The sequence below is a fragment of the Tasmannia lanceolata genome, unplaced genomic scaffold (assembly GCF_043159265.1).
Source record: "Tasmannia lanceolata isolate RefF3 unplaced genomic scaffold, GAP_Taslan_0.1 ptg000257l, whole genome shotgun sequence".
Classification (NCBI taxonomy): Eukaryota; Viridiplantae; Streptophyta; class Magnoliopsida; order Canellales; family Winteraceae; genus Tasmannia; species Tasmannia lanceolata.
In genome coordinates, this window is record NW_027518932.1 from 3,872 (window position 1) to 13,527 (window position 9,656).

The window sequence follows — 9,656 nt, forward strand, 5'->3', positions numbered from 1 at the left end:
TTGGGCTTCCAATTCTCAACCAAGATGGGATTGCTATGAGGGTTCCAAGGTGTTGGAACACACAAATACAATCACTTGTTTATTTAGGGTGTGTGAGATTAACTTAATTATGCCTCTAAAAACCTTAATCTAGGTTTGGATCAATTACATTCTAAAAGACAAAAAATGGTCTTCAATATGAATTTCTTCATGTCTTCAAGTCTTCATGACTTCTTGCTTGATGACTTTGGCATTCCAATTAGTGGTCCAATGTGGGCTTCTTGGCCTTTAATCCAAGCATCCTTGATCTTAATTTTTCATGATCTACAACTTAGATAAACAAACACATTAGTGATAAATGATCACTTGTGTGTTGGAATCATCAAAACAAGATGGGAATGCCAAGGTAAAAACCATTGGGCTTACACCTTGCTTGATGTAGTGTTGTACAGCTGTAGAGTAGAGTGGGGTGATTTTATCCTGGAAGGGGAGAGAAAAAGGAAATGACTGCTTCGTCGGTAAAAAGTAGATGGGAATCGTACTTTATAGTTAGTGGGCTGTCAAGAGGGAAACTAGCCTCCAAGGGGGCCGTCAAGGGCGAAAATATCAGCGCCCTAAAAATAAATTAACATGCAAAAGGAGTTTTGTATGCTTTCTAGATGACTATACGATGGACTTGAATTAGGTGGGCCCCACAAGTTTTTAATTACTTCATCTAACAATCTCGCAAGGGGGTTTTCCACATCACAAGTTCACAACTACCTCGTCACCTAGTTTAGTGAAATGACGTATACTCAGCTCAACAAATCAATAATTAGTGGGAACAGAAACTTTGAAAATGTATAAAACTGGACGTGGCATGGAACTGCATTGTTCTCTGTCGTTGGAGGATACACATCCTTGGATAAGCAATTCTTTGGATTGGCCTCCTTTCATATATAATTTCAAGACGAAAATGCTAAAATGAATGGTGCCCTTGCAAAAAACCATCTGCATGGGCGCTCCTATTGGGACTTCTGATCAAGGTGGATTTCTTTTTCCATTAATTTAATATCTGTCCGTGCCATTTTCATATTTTTCTGTGCTCTTTCAAATGATTTTTGTTGGGATGGACCAATGTGGAGCGACCTTTAGCTGGTTTTTGCAAGGCAGCCATTCCCATTATCATTTCTCTAATTTATATATGGAATAAACCCCTTGGATTAGCTACATATAGAGTATGCCTTTCCCGCTCAATAAGTGGTGCCCTTTTCAAGATAAATAGGGCATTAATTAAAGGGAAAAATACAGGATACATCCCCTCAACTAGGGCGAAATTCCACTTCTAACCCCGTGGTATCGAAGGTACCAAAGGCAACCCCTCAACTTTCTGACATTTTTAAGTAGATCCCCTACTTTTCACCCTATAGTTCAAAATCCATCAAAGACACCCCCTAACAATTTATTCGTTCCTGTACACCCCGTCATATAACAAGCATTATTGAAAACTAAGGGGGTGTCTTTGGTACCTTTGATACCACGGGGTTAGAAGTGGAATTTTACCATATTTGAGGGGGTGTATCTGTAATTTTCCCTTAATTAAATTATCCAACCTAATGAAAGTCCAGTTGGGAAAAAAGATGTATTAGGTAGTAGTAGATATACTATTGGAGCCATATTGGTACAAATATATAGATAAGGGCGTCTTAGTTGCCCCCAAAATTTATGATATTAAGTTATTGAAAAAATCGTTTTTAAATTCTTTAAGACGTTTTTTGAAAAATTTGCCATCAGTGGGTTAGGATCATCCTACCATAGTTTTAGCGTAGATGATGGATGGCCTTTCGGTGTGAGTGGGGGTCCACCAGATCAACAGCTTCAACGATAGAAAATCGACGCCATTTTTTTTTCTCAAATTGCATATTTGAAAAACAACCAAATGGTAAAAGGAGTTTAAAATATGTTTATTATTTTATTTACAATCTAACTAAGATTTCGCAAAGAATCTTTAATAACGAAGTAACTAAAATAAAAATTTTTAGAGATGCCATAAGTTTTTTTTAACAATTACAAGTGAAATTTTAATTTCTACCTCATTCCTCAGCATATCCATCCTTTTGTTTGTGCTTTCTTGGAAATGACTATTTTCAGAGAAAGGCAAACAAAAGGTGGAAATGTAGCCATTCTTAAGAAAAGATTAACAAAAGGAGAAGGAAATGCTGAAGAGGGGTCGGGAAAAATCAATTTCCTAATTAGAGTGGTATTGGCCAACCTTAAAAAAAGGTCTGCAGATTAGCAATGAAATGGGTAAGTATTTTGGGAATATATACATGGTATAAATAGGGTAGGCATTGTTTGAGGCCGTGTGGGAGATCACCCAGTTTGATTTCAGCATGTCCATCCCTCGGCTAATAGTGTAGCGGACGGTTTTGCGAGAGATGGAGTGAATTGGATCTTTGGTTTTCTTCCTGCATAATATGTCGTTTTTTATTTTTCTTTGTATACTTACGACCAGCTCGGTCGTGGGGCTCGCTCCACTTATTAATTTAGATCTTACCATTTCAAAATATTAAAAACAAAATTTACACACAAAAACAAGTCCGACGACTGCTTCTATTCTTTGCTGGAAAAGATCTACTTGGATAAAAAATTAGATTAGATAGCGTAGTTGTTAAATCGTGTATTGATTTGGTAGTAACAAGACCATTTCCATGAAATCACATGACCCCTAAGCCATGCATCTCTCTATCTATCTCTCTCTCTCTCTCTGCTATAAATATGCACCCTTTCTAAGTTTCTTCCACACCGTCAAAACACTTGCACCCAATACTCTTCTTTAGATTGATAAAATGGAGAAGGCTACTCCCCTCCTTGTACTTGTACTCCTTTCCTTGGCATCTTCTCTTACCTTTGCCGCTGATCCCAGTCCTCTACAGGACTTTTGTGTTGCTGACAATATGTCTCCAGGTACAAATGCTTTTTTTTTATTTCTCAATTTAACTTCCATTAGTATCATGATAATCACGTGTTTGTGCAAACTCAATTCCATTTTTGGTAGGTATTGTGGGGTTTGGCTAGATGACTTGAGAAATATTGTTATTGCATTTACTCTGCGTGTGGACACCGGCCCTACGTGCATGGGTTATGTTTTTTTTTATTGGCTGATCTTTTTTTGATGTTTTTCCTTCTCAGTGTTAGTCAATGGCGTGGTTTGCAAGGACCCAATGCTCGCTCAAGCAAGCGATTTCTTCTTCCCAGGGCTTGACATGCCACGCAACACAAATAACCGAGTTGGGTCCAATGTGACCGCAGTGAACGTGGTCCAAATACCAGGACTCAACACTCTTGGCATCTCCATGGCTCGCATAGACTTTGCACCCTACGGACTAAACCCTCCCCACACACACCCAAGGGGCACTGAGATGATTGTAGTTCAAGAGGGCACCCTCCTCGTTGGTTTCGTCACCTCTAACCTTGCAAATGGCGAAAATCGGCTCATATCAAAGGTCCTCAATAAGGGTGATGTGTTTGTGTTTCCAATAGGTCTCATTCACTTCCAATTCAATGTTGGACAGACCAATGCGGTGGCCATTGCCGCTCTGGCAAGTCAGAACCCAGGTGTGATCACCATAGCTAATGCCGTCTTCGGATCAAACCTGCCCATCTCCGATGATGTTCTCGCCAAGGCCTTCCAACTTGACAAGAAAGTAGTTGATTTTCTTCAGGCACAGTTCGGGCCCAAAAACTAGATAACTACCGACAAGGATCCCATGCATTAACTACAATAGTGTATTTGAATAAGCAAACTTGGTGTTTGCATTTCTTAAAATCGTAATAATAATACAGTTTGAGCATGTCAATGGGACAATCAAGCGATTGATTGAATATACAGTCTTGTTTTTCATGAATTCTCTCTCTCTCTCTCTCTCTCTCTCTCTCTCTCTCTCTCTCTCACACACACACACACACACACACCCAAATCCGAGATCCAGGCCGGGCAAACGACGGTGCCTCATACCTACAACGCGACCCTCACAATCTGGTAAGGTAATTAGAATCATATATCGGAAATAAATCCAGGCATATATCAGAGTAGTAAAGCCAATGTAAAACTAAAACATCGATATCCATCAATACTATTAAAAGATGTATACACGCTCAAGTGCAAATTACTAGTCCTTTGACCAAATAAAACGAGGGTACGCTCCCACTCCAGATCTTTGCACAAGTCCAATTTCAATATCTGAAAATTTTAAACTACGAGTGAGCTAACGCTCAGATAGTAAACAAGCATTACTCTAGCTGGGTCTAGCATGGTAGGGAAACAGAAGGCTGCAACAGAAAGTCAAAGTGAAGCCGAAACTTAGAGTGAGGGATACACTACACATTCTGATGGTTCAACACAAGTAATTTTGAGCCACACAAAATATGCTTAACACAAGGTAAATAATCAGGGATTCATATTACCACAAATGGATAAGAGCCAAAATAGAACATACAAAATTTGCATGTAGAAACCGAAACTGAAATGAGAAGCATGGCCACAATTATAAAAGCCGAAATAGGAGGCAAGGAGCAATGTGAAGTAAAATAGGCATAGAATGAGTAATCAGAGAATCATTTTCCCAAGATACGAACCAAACAAGATCAAATCACATACCTAGACTAAAAATGAAGCTGGAACTGAAATATGCAACAAGAAGCATGGTCGCGTATTTCAAAAGTTCACAGTGGAGATTTTACAAGCAGCATGATCAAACACAAGTAACTGAGATCAAAATATACCAATAGACATAGTCAGGATATTCAAAAGGATTCACTTATCACAAGACATAAACAAGGTCTTCATCATAATATTTTGAAGAAGATCAAAAGTTTGAACCTTCTTCCAAAAATGATTTTAGTAAAGAACTTGAATATTTGAAGAAAGAAAATGAAACCCTCAAGGAAGAAAATGAGGGATTAATTCTTGAATTTTCTTATCAAATTGTTGAATTAAAAAGTGATCATGAAAATTAATAAATACTCAAACAGGGAAAATCAAGAAGAAATTAATGATTTTTAAACCAAATTCAAGATCCTAAAAGAGAAAATGAAAAGTTGAGAATATGTCTAAATAGGTTTATTAATGGGGATAGAATTGTAGACATTATTCTTAAAGATCTAGATGCACAACTTACTATAGAACATATTTTGCATCTAGAAGGCATGCTAACCCATCCATAAGATGTCACTATTGTGGATCTTATGGACATTATAAATTTCAATGTGAGCATAGAAATCAATATTCTAAATGGGTTAGAAGGAATGGACCCAATAAAACTTGGGTTCTAAAAGCTCCAACATGAATCATTGTTTGAGTTTTTACTCAGATTTAGGGGCTGGAGCTAAAAATTGAAAAATCTTTACAATTTGAAAATGAATGTTGAAAATCATTTTGAGATGATGAGTTAAGCCGAAGGTTGAACTTAAAATGAAAATTCTTGAGTCCTTGGCAATTTCTTTTTGAAAACCCCCTCTTATATTGAATTTCTAAATAAAAAAAGAGGGAGTTGTAGTTTTAAATTCTATTTGACTAAGGCGAACCTAAAACTTATGTATTAATATTTCAAAACCCCTTGATATTTTGATATGCTCTCATCTCTTCTTTATGTGGATGACAAAGGAGGAAAGAAATTTGGTGTTATGTTTTAAAGTTCTAAGTTGGAATATCATTTACTTCAAAACATATTTTATTGGAAAATCCCTTGTATGATGTCATCAAAAAAGGGGGGAGATGTAAGCCTAATTGTTCAACCCTTGGCTATCTTCTATTTTATGATGATTCAAAACACAAATGATTATATGTACTAATTGTGTTTGTTATTTAAGTTGAAGGTTCGTCAAGGTTCAAAGTCAAAGCAAGAGGAGATCCATGAAGTTGAAAGGGACTAGAAGACACAATTTGAAGAAGATCAAAAGTCAAGTCTTGTGTCAAATAGAATGTAAAATCCAATCCCACACTTAGGATCCAAACAAGGCATCAAAAGAGGGTTAAAATACCCCAAGTAAGCTAATGGAATGAAGAAAATCAAGCGGACCAAGTTCCCAAGGCAAAACAATAGGAAAATATGAAATGGCCAAAATTCAGGGGGGGGGACGGTCGATCGAGACATGGTCGGTCGACCGGTGCCATTCTGATATAAAAAAAAGGAAAAAAATACATTTACACCCCCTCTTGTTTCTGACAACTCTAACCCTGACTTTCAAAACGTGACAAGTACACCCCCTGAGGTTTCAATTTGTGACAAGTACACCCCCTCCTTCAACTGTCCGTCGGTTTAACCTGATAGAAAGACTAAAACTAACCATGGTTAATATTTTGACGCCAGAAACACCCTCATTTGCAGAGGGATTAGGGTTACGCCATTTTCCACTGCTGCCGTCGCCACCTTCGGCCACCGCCGACACCTCCGGCCACCGCCGTCACCTCCACCACAAACAATGAAACCCCACCCATGGCTACATCAAAGCCACATTTCAAGAAAAAAAATAAAACAAAAAAAGCCCTAAAATATTAGGGTTTATGTGCAATTCATGATAATGGTGCGAATGAAGATAAATAAAACTCCTAAATCAAGGGTTTATGTTGATAAATAAACAAGGGTTTGAATCAAACCCTAATTTCAGTTTTTAAGTAACCCTAATTTCAGTTTTTAAGTCTGAAAACCTTAATTTTCAGTTGGGGAAGACGAGGGCATTTTGGTCATTTCTACCTCGCCATCTACTCCGTCACGTTAAAACAACTTCAGGGGGTGTACTTGTCACGTTTTGAAAGTCAGGGTTAGAATTGAATGTGTTAGAAACTAAAGGGGGTGTGTCTGTATTTTTCCCTTAAAAAACATGAGAGAGCCTCTGGCGGTCCACCGTGAGTGACTTCGCAAGTATTTTAAATAGCCTAACGGCTAGTTTAAACTATCCATTACAGAGCCGTTGGGGGTGTCCCAAATGGCTAGTTTTTGGGTTTTTGGCTATAAAAGGGTTCTCAAACCACTTAGACAAAATCAACAAGCTCTAATATACACTTAAAGCATCTCTTGAGTGAAAAGTCACTCCTTGTGCCTCTCTTCGAGAAATCTTATGAGGGATTGGATTCAAGGCTTAAAATTGTATATCTTTATGAGAGCATCTTGTGTAATTGCCTTTGAACAATGCATTCCTTCATTCTTTTAATCTTATATTTGGCAAGTAATCAGAGATGCAGAGCCTTCTCCGAAGGTGAGTGTTGGGAGACATAGATCCGTCTCCGTCGACAAGTGTTGAGGCGCAGAGCAACCTCGTTGTATTGGTTTGATCTTCACCGTTAAGAACAGATTTTAGTGACCATCAACAGTTGTGGTGGAGATGTAGGTCTGGGGTTTTAAACCGAACCCCTATTAAATCTCATTGTACTCCTTCCCTTATCTCCTTTACTTTACTTGTGCATTGATTTTAAGTTCTTTGTGTTTATTGTTAAAATTTTCTTTGATTTAATTTCTTAATCAATCCTTTAAAAGGGCACAATTTTATAAATCTAATTCGCTTCCCCTTTGGGTTGCAATCACCTAGGCCTACACATATTTATTTTCAGATTCCTTGCAAGATTCCATTGCCGCCATGTAATAACCGGTAAAAATATATATATATATAGTCACTATGCAAGATTACTATGCAGAAATACTATGCAGAATTACTATTCAGAATACTATTCAAAACTACTATTCATAGTAGGACCCACCAAGTACTATTCACATCAGCGGGTCCCACATCAGCGGGGCCCACATCAGTAGGTCCCACATCAGCGGGCCCCACATCAGCGGGCCCCACACAAGTAGGTCCCACATCAGCAGGCCCCACACAAGCGGGACCCAACACAAGCGGGACCCAACACCAGTCAAGCACGCCGTTACGAGTCAAGCCCACCAACAACGAAAATAAATTTAAATAATAATTAAATAATAATTAAATAGTATTATTTTACTATTTAAGGTACTATTGAAAATAATTAAATATACTTAATTATTATTAAATAGTCTTTACTATTCACGCAGCAGCCTTCTACTATTCATAAATAATTAAATAATAGCCTTTACTATGCACAAAAATGCCTATAAATAGAGGAAGAGAAGAAGAAGAAAAAGAAAAGAGAAAGAGAGAGGAAGAGAAGAAGAAGAAAAGGAGAGAGAGGAAGAGAAGAAGAAGAAGAAGAAAAAGAAAAGAAGAGTGAAGAAAGAGTAAAAGAGAGAGAGGGGGAAAAAGAGAGAGAAGGAAAAAGGAAATCCACTATCCAGGTAAGTCTGTCAATAGTTATTTATTTAAACAGTGAAATAACGGTGATATGGTTGGTTCTACCACCTATGGATAAAGCGTGCATATGAGGCGATAACTCGTTATCGATTATGCAAACTTTATCATCATATTTGAACGGTGAAATGCTCGCATAGTAACCGTAAAGTAACATACAGGGCCCACATGAATAGTACATACAGGGCCCACATGAATAGTAACATGCGGGGCCCACATGAATAGTAACATGCGGGGCCCACACGAATAGTAACATGCAGGGCCCACATGAATGAGTAACATGCGGGACCCACATGAATAGTAACATGCGGGGTCCACATGAATAGTGCATACTGGCCCCATAATCTTAAATTTGATAGAAAGGACACAGGGAATCAGAAAGGAATTTGATAGAAAGAACATTGAACACAGGAAACATCAGAATTTGAAAAGGGTACTTCTCAGCTACACTATCTCGCTCCTTTCCACGTACATTCAGGCAAGTGAATATGGACTCACTTCATAACGGTAATTCAGTGTAATTCCTATGATTATTTGATATGTGATTGTGTTAGAAGGTAAAAGTATCTTCAAAGGAAAAAGCATCTTCAATACCATATTGCTTTAAACTTTCATTTCAGAAAGCAAAATTTGCATATTCCAGAAAACAACATTGCATAAATTCTGCATGCCATTCTAGGTTGAAATGAAGGGAGGGAGGACTAAGGCAGACCCTTAAGATCCGAGATAGGACTAAGGCAGACCCTTAAGATCCGTGAGAGGACTAAGGCAGACCCTTAAGATCCAAGAAAGGACTAAGGCAGACCCTTATGATCCGTCCTTGGGCAAAAGCCAAAAGTTAGGACTAAGGCAGACCCTTAAGATCCAATAAAGGACTAAGGCAGACCCTTACGATCCGTCCTTGAGCAAAGCCAAAAGTTACCCAGGCTGAGAGCGTACGACACCTGGCTAATAATGCATATTCGGGTGGAACCATATGGTGACCCAAAGGAAATCCTAGAAAGGAGCACGTCTCATTAGGGGGACGGGGGTTCCTTGATGGTCAATAGTTGACGGCCAGGCCAAGGCCACCGAACATGATCTTATTGGGAATTGCCGTATGACTATTGGGGGAGAGAACATATTTGGGAATCACAGTGAGGATGAGAGTTCATACAAAGTTGATTTATTTCCAAATTTGATTTATTTGAGAAAAACTGTATAGTTTAAAATGGATTCTAATGTTGATCATTGAAAATTTTTATGGTTATTGTACTGTTTCTTTTATGTCGTGAACCTTTTTCCTTGCTCTTACGTTGCTACATTTCCCTCCACAGGATTAGTAGAAGAGGGAGCCTTCGCAAACGAAGACATATAAATAAAGCGGGAATGGGAAA

The 9,656-nt window shown here is 38.3% G+C and overlaps 1 protein-coding gene across 1 annotated transcript; it reads left to right on the forward strand.

Annotated features, from left to right (window-relative positions):
• The first annotated feature begins 2,774 nt into the window (after positions 1–2,774).
• LOC143867507 (germin-like protein 8-2) lies at positions 2,775–3,793 on the forward strand. The gene is made up of 2 exons (XM_077376110.1): positions 2,775–2,925; positions 3,151–3,793. Exons 1-2 carry the CDS (start codon positions 2,808–2,810, stop codon positions 3,705–3,707), a joined length of 675 nt encoding a protein of 224 aa, XP_077232225.1. The 5' UTR covers positions 2,775–2,807; the 3' UTR covers positions 3,708–3,793.
• Positions 3,794–9,656: the final 5,863 nt, after the last annotated feature.

Coding starts and splice junctions, on each gene's coding strand:
- LOC143867507 (XM_077376110.1), top strand. CDS start 2,808: ATGGAGAAGGCTACTCCCCTCCTTGTACTTGTACTCCTTTCCTTGGCA. Junction 2,926..3,150: donor TGCTGACAATATGTCTCCAG/GTACAAATGCTT, acceptor TTTCCTTCTCAG/TGTTAGTCAATGGCGTGGTT.